The sequence below is a fragment of the Hyaena hyaena genome, unplaced genomic scaffold (genome assembly GCF_003009895.1).
Source record: "Hyaena hyaena isolate Hyena2069 unplaced genomic scaffold, ASM300989v1 scaffold_107, whole genome shotgun sequence".
Classification (NCBI taxonomy): Eukaryota; Metazoa; Chordata; class Mammalia; order Carnivora; family Hyaenidae; genus Hyaena; species Hyaena hyaena.
This window is the reverse complement of record NW_024080739.1, coordinates 1,347,096-1,366,464: the sequence shown is the minus strand read 5'-3', so window position 1 is coordinate 1,366,464 and position 19,369 is coordinate 1,347,096. Positions and strand designations below refer to the sequence as shown.

The window sequence follows — 19,369 nt, the reverse complement described above, 5'->3', positions numbered from 1 at the left end:
GCAACAAAAATGGATTTCATTTTTTGTATGTTTCAGCTGATCCACAGATCCCACTGCCCCAGACTGTCAGCTTCAGGTTGACTAGAGGCTTATTTTCAGGAGTTAACGTGTTCCCTCACCCCCAACCCTGAGGTTTCCAGATACGGATGTGAACCGCACGGTCATTGGAGTAATCTCAAGTTCATACAGCAACCCCCATTACTTCCCTCTTACTGGGGGCATGCGGGGCAGGCAAAGAGCAGAATTGTGACTCTATAACCACAGATGGCACTGTGATGGAGAGGAGGGGACACCCGAGGGCCTGCTGGTCTCTGCCCAAGGTTGCTAATCTGGGGAGAGCTCCTCAGTGGTGAAGTCCAGGCTGTGTGGCTTATACACACATGAGCATGTGAGCACAGGTACAATCCTTGGCCAGGACTGCTGCCTCCACCCTGAGGAACCTTCTGTTCTATCTGTTCCCCTTCATCCCAAAGGGATGGAAACATGAATGCAAACAGATACAGCCAAATATACACCCAACACATAGACAACAACTTAATGGAGACTCCTCCACGGTGCTGGATCTAGAAGGGAGGCCATCCCTCACATGCACCTGATGCACAGTCAGGGGCGCACGTGGACCTCCACTTGAGGAAACCAGAGACAACAAGAAACAAAAGCCTGCCCACCAAAGACTGACAACACGAATGGCTATTTGTACAGTTAAATGCTAAATATATATCCACCAGTATATAATTATTTTCTCCTGTACCAAATTAAGTATATAACTTAGCGAGTGCTTGGGAAAACAAAGGAACAAAAAATATTTTTTATCTCTCGGCTGTACTTGAAGGAACGGGGAACTGATCACTGTTGCATGTCAATGGAGAGGTGATGGGTGAAGATGTCAAAGTTGGAAACTGTTGCAGTGCTTTATATCAGAAGGGGATCCAGAAGTGAGTGGGATGAGAGGGAGATTGAGAAGCTGAGTGAAGAAGGGCTGAGCAGAAAGACAGACAGAGAGATGTGAGAGAAAAAGGTAGGCCCAGAGACATAGAGGCTTATGGATGAATAACAAGGGGATGGAAGATAGAGTGTGGGCTTGGGAAGGAAACATAATGTGTCACACAAGATAAAGTCTGCAGATGCAAATAACACTTTCAATCTGTCACTGTATTATCTGAAAAGATCTAGACAGAGTTTCTCCACATGTGAAGGGGATATTTGAGATGTCCTCACTTTAAATATAGTTTATACAGTGTATGCAAAATTCCCTTTAGGGGTACTCAGAGGGACTGCAAATCATGGCTAGAAGTGGGGACAGTGAGTGGCTCATGTGACTATAGACTGGAAGACACATACTACAGACATTAAAATGCCTGGAGCAAAAGAAACAATTGGATGCTTCCAGCATGAACTGTAATTCCAAAGTCACCAGGACAAATTATTCAAATTGTTGCCTCAATTTATAATGAAATTGCTTTCCATGTGAGCAACTTTATGAGGTTGCTCTGGGGATGGATGGATAGATGGATGGATGGATGGATGGATGGACGGATGGATGGACGGAGGGACAGATAGGTGGATGGATGGACAGAAGGTTGGATGGGTGGGTGGATAGATGGAAGGATGAATGGATGGATGGACAGATGGTTGGACAGATGGATGGATGGATGGATGGACGGATGGTTGGATGGATGGATGGATGGATGGATGGATGGATGGACGAACGGATGAAGGGATGGTTACCATGGGGATGTGGGAGGCTGGCAGGCCTTTGGTGAAGTTCACAGTGCTCCCTAACACCCAGTGATGAGGGGTCTCCTGAGAAATGAGATGACTGGAGACCCACTTGAAGGTTGACAGGGACAAAAGTGGAAGGTGTTGGTGGTGACAGCCAACCTCTGGGTCACAAATGAATAACATAACCAATAATGAGCCCATGGGGGCAGGTGTACGTGCCAGACGAGGGCTGGGGGGAGAATCCCACTTCTGTCAATGGTATTGCAGTATCAGTGACGTCACCTCACCGTTTCCTGGTGCAAAGGGAAGTGATGCTTTGTTTCAACACCCCTCCTTGGGAGGCCATGCACAAGCCATCGAATGTCTGTAAGCCTTGGTGTCATTTTAGGAAAAAATGGGGATAATATGAGCATCTGTCTCCAATAGTAACGATGAAGGTGACCTGAGTTAACTTGTAGCCCAGATGACAAGTTAATGCTAATGTTGATGATCACTACTATTATGAGGCCACTCGATAATCCGTGTACGCCATCAGGACCTACTCACACTTGTAAGCAAGTTCTTGCACTAGTTCCTCGGCTCTTTTTCGCCACTTCCTTGTGTGTCCTTGGAGTCACCAGCGCTTTGTTCTCCTAAATGGTGGGGCAAGAAGATGTTTTAAAATTCTGTTTACTAGTTTGACTTAAAAATTCTTTTTAATTTATTTTTGAGAGAGAGACAGACAGAGCATGAGCAGGGGAGGGGCAGAGAGAGAGGGAGACACAGAGTCTGAAACAGGCTCCAGGCTCCGAGCTATCAGCACAGAGCCCAACGTGGGGCTCAAACTCACGAACTGTCAGATCACGACCTGAGCCAAAGTCAGACACTCAACAGACTGAGCCACCTGGGCACCCCTATTAGTTTGGCTTTTAAAGCTTAGATTCCTGTCACTGAGGTGTTTTAACACTGATACTATAAATCTCTCCAGAGTGGGTGTACACGATCGTAGAGGAGTATAATGTGCAATATGGTGGTTTCTGTGTCACAGTAAGTACGTTTCATTAGCAAATAACTAGAATGAAGCTGGCTTTTGTACAAGGGCCAGGCTCACCTGCTTTGTGTGACAGGAGGATGCGAGGAAAGCTAGGGAAGCAGGCAATGACCGGCAGACCCTCCCTAATGATCTGTCTCATACAGTTTCCTTTGGGACAGTGTCTGCCCTTTAAATCCCCGCATAACACCCCCAAGTGTTTGTTCCCCGGTTCTGGGTCTGTTCCCGCCAGCACACCCAGAATTTCCCGTTACACATTAACCCTTGGCTGCCTCCACCGTAGCCGGTCTGAAAGGCCTGCATGCCTTTTCCTCCAGGCCCCGGTCGGGCTATCTGAGCTATCTGCGTGCACGGGGCGGGCAGTCCGTGGCTAGAACAGTGGGAGGAAGAGAGCAAAACCTCAGTGCCGGCCTCTCAGCTTTTGTGGGTTTCAGCCAGAGCCCAGGTGTTATTTTAGTACAACTTCAGTGTTTAATTTGAGGATGTGTGTGGATCAGAAGGAGGGACCAAAACATTATTTTTTTTTCCCTCCCTCTGCCAAATGATTAAATTTGAAGTTCTAAAAAATGCATAGCTTGGTCCGAAGTCGTGGCCAATTGGGAAGTTAGACATGTCCTGAGGGTCCCTCCCATGCCAGCGACCTTTCTTCCTTAACCGCTGCCCACCGCACTGGCCCGTTTGCTGTGGGCATCGCCTGGGCACGTTGTGGTTTGCTACCCAAGCAGGAGCCCCGGGCCCCGAGGCTCTCCTTCCCATCTCGGAAAGGGACGCGACACCTTTGCTGGTGGGACATTCTACAGGGTTGTCTAATTTCTTGCAGCCTTGAGAACACACCCGAGCAGCAGCCACTGAGCCATGGCTGAAGGGGAAATCACAACCTTCACGGCCCTGACGGAGAAGTTCAATCTGCCTCCGGGGAATTACAAGAAGCCCAAACTCCTCTACTGTAGCAACGGGGGCCACTTCCTGAGGATCCTTCCCGATGGCACAGTGGATGGGACAAGGGACAGGAGCGACCAGCACAGTAAGCACCCATCTCTCTTGTAGCCCCATGCCTTTCTGGTGCCTTCCTGAGTCAAGGGTGCATGAAGGGAGGGCGTCTGGGTGCAGGTACCCTTTCCTCCAAGGTTCCGTTCAGGCAGGACACACTCAGGGGGAGGGTGACATAAACGTGCACAGGGTGTAGGTGTGGAAAACAAGGAGCTGTGACAGCTACGGGCTGCCGAAAGGGGTCCTATTTCAAGATTGTAGAAGGACTTCCTGTTGACCTAACACAATTGCTTGAGATCAGATGTGGCTGCCAGTGTTCGGCTCTTCGGGGCTTCTGTACTTTAGTGAAGAAAGGCGGGGCCCCCAAGGCTGCTTAGGGCCCCGCCTGTTCTATGACAGGAGGGGCCACACAGGGCGGGGGCGGTCCACCCTACACCCAGACGTGGGCTCCGTTTCATGGGAACGGGCTCTCCAGCTCATGTTTCCACTGAGCTTGATTTGTGAGATCCTAGTTCACAATCACGATGTCTTACACATCATAAATTATGCAGCTTTCGTTCTGCGTGTCCTGTGGATGGGGTTGTGGTAACCGGGAGAGGTAAAGTCATTCTCCAGACCTTACAGAAACTGGAAGGTGGGAGGGGCTGGAGCAGAATGCCGAATAGCTCTTCCGGGGTTTCCCGCCAGCTTAGCTCTCAGATGGTACTGACGGATGGGGGGATGGTTTTAGAGAAAAGACTCTTCCTGACTATGTAAGAATAAAAATCTTTCCCTTCTGCTTTAGTACTTCTTGCCGTGGCGTGGATGTTTGCTCTGAGGTGGCTGCGTCCTGCTGCAATGTTAACAGGGATTCCCTGAGCACCTCTGAAACATTAGCTGTTGTAGAGGAGCCAGAAGCCAGCCCTAGTTACTGCTTAGAGGGTCAGGGATCTACCAGCTAAAACACACTGTGAATCGAGACAAGAAAAGCAAAGAGGAAACCAGGAGGTGCATCATCACAGCCCAGGTAGAAGGCGAGGCTCTGCAGAAGTAGCTTCAAAATGGAAGGCAAAATACAGGCTTTGATGTGATGGTTTATTTACCAGAGAGTGTTCATCATTCATGCGATATGCACCAAAGGTTGCAGCCTGTAAGCACAGATGACCTTCTCAGTGGTGCTCATGCTACTCTCAGATGCCAAGGTCATGGCGTTGGAAGCCGGCGTTTATGGACCAGAAGGCATCGTCTCTTCCTTCCCACCCACCAGGCAGATCCTTGCAAGAAGGCTTATGTTGAGGCTTACATCCAAGCCTCGGGTGCTTAGGGGTTAGATTTGGAGAGGCTTTGTTTTGGTGGTTTGTCTTCAGAGGCCTAGTGAATGCCTTCTATTTGATGAAAACTAGGTACCAGAGTGAGTAAAAAAAAAGACTCTACTTAGTACATCAAACATGTGTATAAGTAACATTTACTGCAAACAAATGAACTTAGACTGTAGCCCACTGTGTGAGGCAAGCTATAAAATTCATGTGATCTGCCCCACACAATACAAGGGAAAGAAGCTTTATTTCCTCTAGGTTTTTTTTTTTAAAAGTTTATTTATTTATTTTGAGAGACAGAGAGAGAGAGAGAGAGAGCGAGCATGCCCACGTTGGGGAAGGGCAGAGAGGGAGAGAGAGAATCCCAAGCAGGCTCTGTACAGTCCGCATGGAGACCAATATGGGCTCGAACCCACACACCATGAGATCATGACCTGTGCAGAAATCAAGAGTTGGACGCTTAACCTACTGAGCCACCCAGATGCCCCATAATGCCTCTGGGGTTGTAAATGTTTCTGATAAATCTTACCCATTTTCTGAACCAATGGGGATGCTCTCTGGTGCAAAGAATCCCAAGGGAAAGACAACGATGATGATGTGTTCCTCGGGGTTAGGCTGGCTTTTCTGGGAAATCTTGCATTCTGAGAAAACAAGACACAATAATTAGGACTTCCAAGCACTGGAATTTTAGTACAAATGGCATGCAGCTTCACTGTTGTCATCCGTCATTAGCATTACGGACTGCATTCTGGGTATGTAACATGGGGACAACTTCTGAATGTGCTGTGAGTTCGGCCGCCTGACCTACGATGTCAGAAACCCTTGGAACGCAGCATAAGAAAGCGGGAGGCGCGTGTGAGGAGGGCTACTTCCAAGCACTGCTGCGTCGACTCTGCCAAGTGGACTCGGGCTAGTTACGTAAGCTTTCTGGCCTCCCTTTTCTCACGGGTAAAATAAGAATAATATTACTTGCCACACAGGTTTCTTGGGAGGATGAAATGAGATAATCTAGGGAAAGTGGCTGGCACAGTGTGCGGTTCAGGGGAACGGCTCGGCACACGGGGATCACTCTTGCTGCTGCTGTCATCACCCTCATTAAGACTTCCAGATAGTCACCCAGCATGTGGAAATACAGTGTAATATCTGGGCACCTTCCCTTCATCGCTTCTATAACACTGTCTCCCAGGAAGGCCAATGGGCTAGATTCAGGTTTTGATTCAGGGCCTCTCTGGCAACATGCAGAATTGTGTTGGCCTATTTATTTATTCTAGAACTAAGAACAAAGACTGAGGAGGACAGAAATCAGAGTACGTGGGGTGAGTGAGCAGAAATCCATCCCTGCACCTGTCAATCAATGTCTGGAGAATGGGATAATCCACATACTATCTGCAGACGTAGGGGGCCCTAGATTTAGAGTTGGAGAGCATGGATTCATATTCCCACACTGTCAGGAGCAGTGCTAAACAATCATTCTCTCCATTTTGCATAAAGAACTCTGCAAAATAAACGTCAAAGGGCGTCTGGGTAGCTCAGTCGGTTGGGCAACCGACTTGGGCTCAGGTCACGACCTCACCATTTGTGAGTTCGAGCCCCACGTCGGGCTCTGTGCTGACAGCTCAGAGCCTGGAGCCTGCTTCAGGTTCTGTGTCTCCCTCTCTCTGCCCCTCCCCTGCTCACCTCTGTCTCTCTCTCTCTCTCAAAATTAAATAAATATTTAAAAAATTAAAAAAAAAAAAAATAAACGTCAAGTTCTCAACCTGAGGACCCGTACAATTATCCTCTCCTGTCTAGAAATTTAGAGGTCTCCAGTGTTCCCAACTGTCTAATCTTGGAGAAAATACTGAGACTCAGCTTCCTCGCCCAGGGAATGGGAATAATATCACTTTCCTGTGTGTCTGACAAGGCTGAAAAGTCCTGCAGCCATAGGATTCCCTGGCATGGATGCACCCACTGGGTGTGGTTCTGTCGCCCTCTACTGCCCAGTGGCGGTACTGCCACAGCCCATCTTAATGCCAAGGGTTATTCTGAATCAGGATCAATCTGGACAGGTAGGGTTGGACAGGGTGAGATGACCCGGGCTAAATGATTAGCACAGATGCTCCCTGGTCATTAGTTTGAACACGAGTGGAGACTGTGGTCACAGGTATAGAGCTACACTCTAAGACTTGCATCAGAAGAATATTTCTAATGGCCAAATATTGAAGCAAATCCACATAAATCCTACAAAATAAAACCGTACCCCGTCCAGTTCTACAAGGTAAAAAAATAACTCTTTTCATAATTTCTCTTTGTCCCCAGTCAGCAGATCTGCCCTGGCAAAAATTGGGATGCTTCCAAAACTTATCTTCCTCATATCTCCCAGAGAGTAAGTTTCCAAGTACCTCACACAAAGCCTCTCTTGAAGTGGTATATACCTACAATGGATGCATGTGTGCAGCCCACTGTAAGGTAGCTCTGAGTAAGTGGTCCCCACTGGTGGGAGTCTCTGGCCCATAGAGAAGAAACTCTTGGTTTGTCCCATACCAACTCCTCATACTGTGGCCACAGGCGATCATCACTGGAGGCTGTGACCATCTGTTACACTGCCACTCTAGGAAAGCCAGGCAAAGTTGTAGGAAGATCCATGGTGACCCCCAGTGATTTCCTCTGGAAGATGAGTAGCAGGTGGTATCACCTTCTGAGGGAGGATTCTGGAAGGGACAGGCACAGGGAAAAATGACCATTTCCATTTCAGACACAGGGTGTTTGAGGAGTGACCTGTGTGCCATGCATATCTCCCTGTAGTGGTAATTCCACATTTGTTTGTGTGATCAATAAATGGTTTTCTCCCCCATTGGGCTCCCTGAAGATGGAGACTGTTTCTTACAGCTCAACACTGCAATTCTGCATCCAGTCCATTAACTGGGATTTGGTATAATGCCCAATAAATCTTAATTTGATGAATGAATGCACTGTATTGATGGCAGATAAATTCAAATATATTCAGTAAATACCTATCGAGTCCCTGATATACACCAGGCATTATGTTAGGTTCTTTTTTTTTTTTTTTTTCATTTTTTTATGTTTCTTTATTTTTGAGGGACAAAGAAAGACAGAGCACAAATGGGGGAGGAGCAGAGAGAGAGGGAGACACAGAATCCCAAACAGGCTCTGAGCTGTCAGCACAGAACTTGACGCAGGGCTCGAACTCACAAATCGTGAGATCATGACCTGAGCTGAAGTTGGACCTTTAACTAACTGAGCCACCCAGTTATCCTGTTGTGTTAGATTCTTTCATTTCCACGTAACCCACAAGGTTATGAACTGTCATCCCTCTGCAAACACTGAGTTAACAGGACCCGTGACCAACTAGTAACCAGCAAGGGTGGCACAGATTTATAGCTCTTTTCTAAGACTAAGGTTCCTTCCACATACCACTACCGCCACTGACATCAATGCTGTGATGGTGGTCTCGCCCCACAAACTGATCAAATAAACATCCTGGATTCGCACAGCCTGTTGTGTGGGTCAGGTAGGTGTAGATCCAGGTCTCTGTCTACTAGGTCCTTGTCACCGTGAGGAAGTTACTGCCCCACATGCCTCAGTTTCCTCTGAGGATGACAACAGTTCCCATGTCACAGGAAAGTAGGAAGCTTAAAAATGTTATACATACCACCAGGCGCACAGTAGGTGCTCAAAAAATGTTATTTATTATCCTTATCATCCCTAGGCTTATTTGACCCTCCTCCTGGCTTATTTGACGCCTAGGCTTACTTGACCTTCCTCCTAACTTGACCTTACCTATCTTCATCTCAGTGTCGCTGGGACTATCTAGGTTTGGAGCTCTCAAGAGCTCGCATGTAGAAAAAATGTGGCGAGCTCCTGGCTGGGCAAGTCCCGCCCTGTGTAACTTCTCCAGCAGAGGGCGCTGTCTTGGGCAAAGCAAGGAGGAGCCCCATGTTTGATTCTGCTCTTTCTGCTGGAGTTTCCTCTCAGGCTAAGGGGACTTGACTTGTTCCTTGATGGGATGAATGCCTACAGCAGGAGCTGGAGAAGAATAAGCTCACGAGCACCCCCAATCTGCAGCCTTCTCTGTGACCGATGCCCCCTGGCCTCCCCAAGCACACAGGACGGCTGTGTGGGGAGGATTACTGGCAGTGCTCACCGCACAAATGGAAATGTTCCTTAGCAAAGTGTGTGCCAATCAAATATTTATAAGTCAAACCACATCCTAAAGGCACTACTGGAGTTCACTGGTCAAAGGAATCCTACTTGGCGACCCTTCATAAAGGGCAGACTCCTCTTCGGTGCGCTCCCTCCCGCCTCCTTGTCCTGGGGGCAGTCCAGACTCCCAGTTACTAGTTTACTCTGACTCGGCACCTGATGGTAAAGGCACTTTGTTCCTCCCCGGCCGGGGCTGAAAGTCAAGAAAGCTTTCACATCACCAAGGTGGTCAGAGCTGGGCCCTGCTGCCCATGCCAGACCGCAGGGCCTGTCTTCAGGCAGAAATGCTCCCCTCAGCAGGGTATTCCCACCCTGGTGCCATGTGATGCCAGAGGGGTCCCTGTCCCTCTCCCGCACTCACCCCTTATCTGGTTATACAGAAGGGATTTTTCTAGATAAACTTTTTTTTTTAAATATCACACAGTCCGTGGACTAGATCAAAATTTTCCAGGCACCTTTTTCTCCAGCCCCTGTAGCAGAAGCAGACACCTTTACACATTCTTAGAAAAGTCTTTTTCATATATATATATATATACATATATATATACATATATATGTGTGTGTGTATATATATAGATGTGTATATGTGTATGTATATATATATATATATATATATATATTCCAAACCACTGATATTTTTTTTCCACAAACTCAATTTCTTTTTCTTCTCCATCTTTCTCTAATGCTTTGGGAGCCCAGCTTGTGGTTACATTTTAATTATAAATGCCACTGACATAAAACAACCTCACCGAGTTCTGAATGAGGCTGACCTCACTTTGGGTAAACACGGCAAAGGACGGGAAGTCTCCAACCCAGAATAAAGCAGGCACGTAATCTCTTCTGGCCTCTCTTTGGAGAGCAGAGGTGGAAAGCAGGCTTAAAGGCCACTGGCATGCTACCAAAGCAGAAAGCACCTCTCTCTGAACTCATTTGTCCCCCACCCCCGCCCCGAACTAACCAGCTATAATCTTATCTTTAAAAATTTCAAGGAAGACATTTACTGGGATGAGCACTGGGTGTTATACATAGGGGATAAATCACTGGATTCTACTCCTGAAATTATTATTGCAGTATATGCTAACTAACTTGGATGTACATTTAAAAATTAATCAATTAACTGAAAATGAAACTAAAATACAAACTCCTAGGGCAGGAGAGGAAGACGCTGGCACGGCCTGGGGCTTGGAACTGTGCTGCAGTGAAAGCTCAATGACCTTGGTAGTGGCAGGCTCCTAACACCTCTTGCTTCTTTCTATCTTTGGAAAGTAAGAATCATGTGCAGCTATTGTAAATTAAGTACTGCGAAGAGCTAATGGAAGGTACTGGGGAGAAGAGAAAACCAGACATACAGACACAGCAGTGCAGAAGATAAAAGTAGACTGCCTAGTTAGGGGCTCGCATATCCACCCAGAAGGTCTCGGTTCCTCTCTACATAGACTCCTCCAAGTAACGATCCACGAAGGGGTCCAAACTATAAACACAGGGCAGGGAGGAGCATGATCCACGAAGGAGGAAATGACATTTCAATATTTTTTAAAAAATTTATGTTTATTCATTTCCTGAGAGAGAGAAGAGTGGAGGAGGGACAGAGAGAGAGGGAGACACAGAATCTGAAGCAGGCTCCAGGCTCTGAGCTGTCAGTGTGGAGCCCGACACAGCGCTCAAATTCACAAATCACGAGATAATGACCTGAGCCTCTGATGACCGCTGCCATGCTCTATAGCCCAGCTCAGGCTTGACACAAGCACCATGTAGACCTGAACGTAGGCATCCATGAAGGTGACCCCTTTGGGGGTTGACAGGGGCCAGAAAAGCTGATAAGGCAGGACAGGGGTAACGGGCCTCTAGGGCCATACATTCTCTGCTCAGTTTCCTTTTCCAGCACCTTCCACCAGGTTAACTAACACCTGAGCAAAAGGGAAGGAACACCTTTTCTTTATCCCATGCAGGGACTTTAGGACTTGCTCTCTGTGACAGGAGGGTCCTTGGCTCTCCCGCATCCCAAGGATAAAGGGGCAAGGACTTTTCGAAAAATGAGACAAGTCATTTAGTTCACAGGGTACGTATTGTTCCACACTTCTGAACTGGGATAGGAACCTTTGAATTAGCAGAAGAAACAGAAGCAGTTTTTAATTAAAAAAATGTTTTTTAATTTGTTATTTTATTTATTTATGTTTTTAATTTATTTTTGAGAGAGAGAGAGAGAGACAGCGTGAGCAGGGGAGGGTCAAAGAGAGGGAGATACAGAATCAGAAACAGGGTCCAGGCTCTGAGCTGCCTGTCAGCACAGAGCCCGATGCGGGGCTCGAACCCACAAACTGTGAGATCATGACCTGAGCTGAAGTCGGACACCTAACCCGACCGAGCCACCCAGGCACCCCTATTTATTTATTTTTAAATTGCTTTAAGGCCGCCAGTTCACACAGCCCCCAGGGCCCGCACAAGCACAGAAGCCCTGCCCCTGCCTGGGCTCCTGCCTTCTCTATTCCCAGCCGGCCTCTTCTCTGCCCCGACTCGTCAACAATTTTTTGAAAGATACTCTAGACATAAGTTTCTCAGAGAAACTCGGATTTACAAAGCATTGTTTAAAAATGTGCTACAAGGAAGTCCTAAGTGCTTGCTTGGTGGATTTGGGACCATCAGGTCTCCAATAGTATCCAGAGTCCCGCGTCTTTACTAGGAATGCATTAGGGAGTGCTGGCTTGGGAACGGCCTATTTATCAAAAATAAATGTCAAAATACTGAAAGGTCAGGGGCACTTGGGTGGCTCAGTTGGTTAAACATCCAACATCAGCTCAGGTCATGATCTCCCGGTTCATGGGTTCAAGCCCCGCATCAGGCTCTGTGCTCCAGAGCCGAGAGTCTGCTTGGAACTCTGTGTCTCCTCACTGTCTGTGTGCACCTCCCCGGCTCATGCTCATGCTCTCTCAAAAACGAATAAACATTAAAAAATATTTAAAAAAAAAAACAAAACTGTGTTTGTAGGGAAGTGAAGAGCTAAGACAAAGGGGAAGTTCCCCCACCGGCCCTCCCCAGACTTAGCCCTTCTTCTCACCCTCCCCATGGCAGCAACTGCTATGAATCTGGTCTGAATCTAATACACATTCTCCTATCTTACTCCCTATATCGTCATGAGCGATGCACACTGTTTTGTGTTTTTTATAGAATTTCATCAAGGATTTACTGGAAATATTCTCTTGCAACTTGCTGTTTTCACCACACATTGTTGTGAGCCTTTGCTTCTACCCCATAAGTAGGTATATCCGCTCTAATAATACCTAATATCTATACATGAGAAAGAAAGAGTTTCTACTGCAGTCGTTGCGCTTGTGTTCACTTGTAGCTCAGAAGCGAGGAGCGGGGAGTTCTCTTGTGTGGCTTTATCACTGCAGGGTCTCAACCCCCAGGCTCCGGGGGCAGGGTCCGTGTGTGGCACGGGGCACGGTCCCGGCACGCAGTGGACCGCCGGTGAGCGGGTGTGGACCGAGCTTCCCAGGCCCTGGCGCTGCTCCGAGAGGGAGGAGCGGCCCGTTAGCTGGGCTGTGGGGCCGGGCCCCCCCTCCTTCAGTGCCCCCCCGGCTCTCGGCAGCAGCTGCGGGAGACTGGAAGTTTAGAAAACTGGAATGAAGTCACCCTGGGGAGCTGGACGCCTCTCAGTTACACGAGCGGCCCGGGCTGGGTGTTACTCCTTCCTGCCAGGCCTGCTCGCCGAGGATATATGTTTAAGAAACTTCGCCAGAAAGAAATCCAGTGAAAATGAGCTACGAAACTTGGACATCCTGGAGAAATAATATTTACAGAGGAAACTCTTGAGACGAACTCTCACCAGCGCAACAGCCCTGGTGTGGGGGCTCACGGCCGAGGACGGCATCCCCGTGCCAAGCAGCCCTGGCTCGTGTTTACCTCCGTGAGGCCCTCACACGGCCAAGATGGGAGTCCAAAGACGCCAAAGTCGGCTCTAGCTACCCCCACAGAAACACAAACGCAGGCTCTGTAAGGCAGGGAACACAAAGGAACTAGGAAATGAAGAGCTTTTTAAAAACCCTCCTTGACAATACTGCTGTCAGTGTATAGGTTCATCAGTTGTAACCAACGCGCCACTGAGATGGAGGAGTTGACAGCAGGGGCGCTATGGATGTGTGTGACGGCTGGGGGTACATGAGAAATCACAGTATCTTCTCTTCATTTTTGCTGTGAACTGAAAACTGCCCCAAAATACAAAGTCTATCTTTTAAAAAATCTTCTTTGATTACCCAAAAGGACCCGTCCTGTGGGGTTCCTGTATCGTCTGCAATGTGACTGAATCAGTACCTACATATACGGGTGGTGGGTGGAAAAACGCCCCAAGCAACCAACATCATTCCATTCTTTTTTTTTTTTAATATTTTATTTATTTTTTAGAGAGAGAGACAGCATGAGCAGGGGAGGGTCAGAGAGAGAGGGAGACACAGAATCTGAAGCAGGCCCCAGGCTCTGAACTAGCTTCAGCACAGAGCGCGATGCGGGGCTCGAACCCACGAACCGTGAGATCATGACCTGAGCTGAAGTCAGACGCTTGACCGACTGAGCCACCCAGGTGCCCCAACCTCATTCCATTCTGGAGCTACAAATGGGATCCTGGATTACCGTCTGCCACCTTGTACATCTTGTTTGAACACAAGGGGGTGCAAGAAAGGGAATCTGGCTGGATTTGGACCCTTCCTTCCCATCACTAGAGCCCAAGATGTGTACGAAGGAGAAGAAAAAGCAGGATACTTGAAATACTCAAAGCTGGGCGCTGGTCATGATTTTATTCCTGATTATAAGTATAATGTTGAGTAAAATATGATTTCAGCAAGCTTCAGTCTCCTCAGCTATAGGACAAAGCCACAGCCCTCTTCCTCCAGGGAATGCCGTGAGAAGCAATGACAACAGCTCAGCGGAAATGACAGTAACGGTCCTTGGCACTCTCCATATATTAGATCATTTAATCCCCAGAACAACTCCATGAAGCAGGCACTATCGTTATGCATAAGGTAACAGAGCTAAGTAACTTGACAAGTGATCACACAGCAGAGACACAGCCAAGCCAGTATTGGAATTCATGCAGTTTGATTCTGGAACCCACACTATTTTACATGATTTATACCAGAATAGAAACTAGCACAATGCCTGGCACATTGTAGGTAATCACTACACAGTTAGCCCCTTCCTTTGGTCTCTCGTAAACATACAGGACTATGATGATAAATTGACAGAAAAACGTATGTCCAACTTCTCTGAAAACCGTAAAATCCAATGAAAATACAGGGTACTAAGAAACAAAACAGTGTTATTAAGATATTATTCATATACCATAGAATTAACCCACTTACAGTATACAATTCAATGGTTTTCTTATGTCCACAGAGTTGTGACTATCTCTACAATCAATTTTAGAACATTTTCATCACCCTCAAAAGAAACCCTACACCTCTCAACCATAATGGCCCCTTTACTCTCTCCACTTTCCTCCTCAGCCCCTGCCTATCACGAAGGACCACATATTTTTATGACTCTATTTACATGAAATCTCCAGAATGGAAAGACCCACAGAGATAGGACATAGATTAGTCATAATTAGAGTCATAAAAATATGTGGTCCTTTGTGATCAGCTTCTTTCACTGAGCATGTTTTCAAGGTCCATCCACATTGCAGCATGTATCAGTACTTCATTCCCTTTTATGGCCACACACTATTTGGTTGTGCGCAGCATCGCTATTAAAGGCATTTACTTGCTTTCAGAGACTGTTAAGAGCTGGGAAAACCTTTAGAGACTGAATACAAACCCTACCGGGGATACTGATAAAGAGACTGTGGCCTTGAGATGAAGGAGCCTTGCCAAGGTCACCCAGCTGGCTGCTGGGAGAGCCTGTAAAGCTCTCAGCTTGGTCCCTCTTACTTCACTCCACAAAGCATGTTTGGAAACATAATTCAAAGTGCACGGCTTATTGATGATGGACCAGTGGAATCATTCTGCAAATACCGGCCTAACATCATTCCTTTGGCACATATATATTGACTGAACCGCTGGGCAAGGCGCTGAGTGAGGTGCGGCAGACCTGTGAGGAACAGGCCAGAGAAAATCCCTGCCCTTTTCCCCAGGGATACACTCTCCTGGGAGGCAGAAATAAACCAGTAAGCAGCAGGGACACCTGGGTGGCTCAGTCGGTTGAGCGTCCAACTTGGGCTCGCTGTTCGTGGGTTTGAGCCCCGCGTCGGGCTCTGTGCTGACATCCAGCTCAGAGCCTGGAGCCTGTTTTGGATTCTGTGTCTCCTTCTCTCTCTGACCCTCCCCTGCTCGTGCGGTCTCTCTCTCTTTCTCAGAAATAAATAAAACATTAAAAAAAAAAAAACAGTAAGCAGTTAAGTGGCAAAAATATCTGTATGCTTTATACAGTGCCGTGAAGGAAACAAACCAAGGACTGAGTCAGGTGATCATGTGAAGACTGAGGTGGCATTGGCAGGGGCAGCAAGTGGAGGGTCTCTGTACAGACAGTCACAGGGGATTTGGGTGGGGAAGGCCTCTCTGAGTTGGGAGCTTCAGGCTGGGCCTGGAAGAAGAGAAGGACCAACTGCCAATACTGGGAGGAAGACACTGCCGGATGAAGGGTAGAATGCATGCAAGAACCCTGAGGTGGGAACTAGCCTGATGTGTTAGGAGAGCTAAGTGAGCGGGGCGAGGTGAGTGAGCGGGGGGTGTGGTGTGAGGCTAGAGGGGAGGCCCCGGTCTGGATGGTGGCCTTTTGGCCCATTCTCCCATGACTACCCTCTCAGAGTAAGTCAGGAGGACCCGTGGGAAAGATCAGTGGCTTCCGGTTTCCTTCCAGTGAATTAGATAACTCCACTGTCCACGGGAAGCTACAGGAGACCCGAGTGCCTGTAGCAAACACCTCCAAAGAGAACCGCACCTTGGGTAAGGGTGATGTAACTGTGTATCACCCTTGGGATGAATCAGAAGATAGAGAAAACAGAGGGAAATGAGAAAATACAGACAGATTACTAAGGAAGTGGTTAAATGGTTATGGTATAGCCACATGGCAGAACACAATTCAAATGGCAAAAAGAACGAGGTTAACGCTTTCAGTACTGAACTGGAAAGATCTCTGGTTAGTTTCTAAGCAAACAAACACGTAAAACAAAACAAGGTATACAGTTGTATGTGTACCATATCGTTCATTTGGAGAAAAAGGGGGAGGCAGGATAATATGTATTTGCTCATATACACATAAGTTCTCTCTAGAAGGATACACATAAAATATATCTAGGAGGGGTTTACTTGTTTGTCTCTGGCTCCCCCACCCCTTGAGAATAACTGTATCCCTGGAGGAAGGACAAGAGTCTCATCTGTCCTGTTTGTCACTGTATCCCCGTCAGCTGCAAGTGAGGGCTGGGGGGTACAGGCAATGGGAGAATCCTCAAAATCTCCTCTTACACGGTTTTCAAGTCTGACACAAGCGAATGTATTTCTTATTCAAAGAAATTAAATAAAACATGAAAACAAAGAAAAGGCAATGAGGAGTCTCCATCTGCCAAGCAAACGTCAATGTTCCTTTCAGCCCACCCTGCCCCTTGGCCCCTGAATAAGCTGACCTTGAGGGTGGTCAGCTTGTCCTTTTAGAGAACTGGATGCTCGCTGGTCCTTAGGGAGGTTTCACTCCTAACAATGGTTATGACAGTCTAGTGACCAAAGAAATTTTTCCAGAGAGTCCAAAATTAACTTTGATTCTCAGATGCAAGCCATCAAAGGATCTCTCCCTCCAGAACTACCATGGGAAGAATGAACAAATGAATAATTATTGAATGGGTATCACCCTCCAGTTAGTTGTCCAGCAGTGGGTAAATCTCCTCTGGGGTAGCAATCAGTGTAAACGGGGAGTCTAGCTCTGAGGAATTCATGCCCTTGCCCTGAACTCCATAGTTTCTCAACCTCAGCACTACTGACCTTCTGGGCTGAATAATTTCTTATTGTGGGGGCTGCCTTGTGCATTGTAGAGCATGTCATAATATCCTTGGCCTCTGTGTACCAGACACCAGTGCCATCACCCTCACTGCAGCCAGCACAACCCAAAATGTCCCTGGACACGGTCAACTGTCGCTTGATAAACAAAATCACCCCAGGGTGAGGACCACTGGTCCCATCCTTGCATTTCCAGGTGACTGCTTTGTCTTCCCAGTGAGAAGCTGGGGTCCCCCTCTGCCTCTATCCCAGCTGGACCACCACGGAGGCTGGGAGTTGACTGAATTTCACTGTGGGAGAGTTCCCTGAGTTTCAGATACACCAACCAACCCAACTTCCTGGGAACCCCCTCTGAATGGCAAGCTAGCGGTATCAGATTTTTTAAAATAATAACCTATCCACAAGAAGCTCCCATGCCCAACAGGCTGGGGCCATAAAAAGGCACCCCCAAAGCAGGCTGATAATCGAAGTAGTACACACTCAGGCTAGCCAGCTGCCCACGCTACAGCACCTAGGAAAGCGAATGTCGCCTCCCCCTATGGTTATTTCCTGCCAGGGGACAGAGACAGAGGAAGTGCATGAGGGGTCATTGTGTAACAAACATGGGGGTGCTGGGCACGCCCGCCGTCATCTCTCCTTCTCTCCAGAACATAATTCCCAAAGGACAGCTTTCTTTGGAGGGCAAAGAAAAAGGAACTGTATTTCGATGTTTTGATTAATTTGAGGCTCATCCCTGAGGGCACTGCAAAATGAATGAGCAGAATTTTCCATGGCTAACTGTCCTGGCCGCCAGGCCCTATCGGCAAAGGTTTAGTGTTTATTTACTTTTGCTCGTGTTATTTTTATTTCAGTTCAGCTGCAGCTCAGTGCGGAAAGCGTGGGGGAGGTGTATATAAAGAGTACCGAGACTGGCCAGTACTTGGCCATGGACACCGACGGGCTTTTGTACGGCTCAGTAAGTATGAGGCTGACATGCTTCCAGACACGACCAGGGTTGGAGGTTTCCAGAAATCGTGTTACGTTGAGTGATGCAAAGTATAAAGCAGCAATTAGTCTCTGTTTGTTATTTTTTCCAGCAGGATTCCCACCCTCTACCCTGCCTTATTTTAGGCTCAGACATGAAAGAGCTCCTTGATTCTCTCAAAAGACTCGAACGAATTATCACAGAGACACAGAAGAGACATTGATTGAAATTTTAGTAACGCATCGGTCAGTCATTTCGGAATACCTACTCCCATTTCATTCATTCATTCCAAACACGTTTCTTGAGCATCAGCACACACTCGAAGTGTGTTCTCTGTGTTTTTCACAAAATTACAGAGCCCAGACTCTAGCATGAGATACACCATCCAACAAACATTTACCAAGTGCCTCCTGTGTCTAAGTACAGAGGGCTGTGAAGACAAATGAGCCATATCCCTGTCCTTGACAAGCACAGTCTGAAAGTTTATTCAAGAGCTAAAAGTCCTCAACATCTTCTGCTCCATCTGTCTCCTGGTTAATGTTTTATACAGCTTTGACTCAGCATATACTGATCTTTGTAAGAAAGGAATAGAAACAGACAATCTAATTCTGCCCCTTTTGGTATCTCTGGTAAGAGATTTCAATGGAAACAGAACTAAAGCCAATGGACCCAAGTTTTGAAATTATTTCTCAATTTCAATGAGCCTCTCTCTTTATCCTAACAACCGATCACTGAGGCTTGGCCAAGCCCTTCTTTTTCACTCTTGTAGACATCTACAAAAAAGGCAGCTAGGATGGGCTGGTCTGAGGCTCCCTTTAACTTACATCAAATTGCCAACTGGCAACGGGCACAGAAAACTGTCTCCTGAAGTTGTGACTTCAGCCAAGGGTTGGGTTTGGTTTCTCATGATGCCTGCTACAAGTCAGGAGATAAGATGGTCAGAGCAATGGACAGCCTCCTGTAGGCTGTTTGCTGAAATCTGTATCAAATGGGACAACATTAAAGGGTTTGGAGGTAGGCTTTGACTGCTACGTAGGAGGCACATTTTTCTTTTCTCTTTGCTTTTCTTCCTTCCTTTCAAGAAAGACAGAGACAAAAAGTGGGGTAGAGGGTCAGAAAAGGGGGCGGTGAGGAGAGAGAGAGAGGAAAAGAGAGAGAAAATCTCAAGCAGGCTCTATACTCAGGG

General features: G+C 47.3%; 1 protein-coding gene across 3 annotated transcripts in view; it reads left to right on the top strand.

Moving 5' to 3' along the window:
• FGF1 (fibroblast growth factor 1) overlaps positions 1-19,369 on the top strand; it is a 92,651-nt gene that overhangs the window by 65,929 nt on the left and 7,353 nt on the right. For 2 of the 3 annotated variants that reach the window (XM_039236136.1, XM_039236134.1), the window contains exon 2: positions 3,573-3,776. In XM_039236136.1, coding sequence (XP_039092067.1) covers positions 3,608-3,776 — 169 coding nt within the window. In that variant the 5' untranslated portion in view covers positions 3,573-3,607. Of the gene's footprint in view, positions 1-3,572; positions 3,777-18,070; positions 18,175-19,369 lie in introns of all 3 variants that reach the window. The other variant, XM_039236133.1, reaches the window with a different exon arrangement.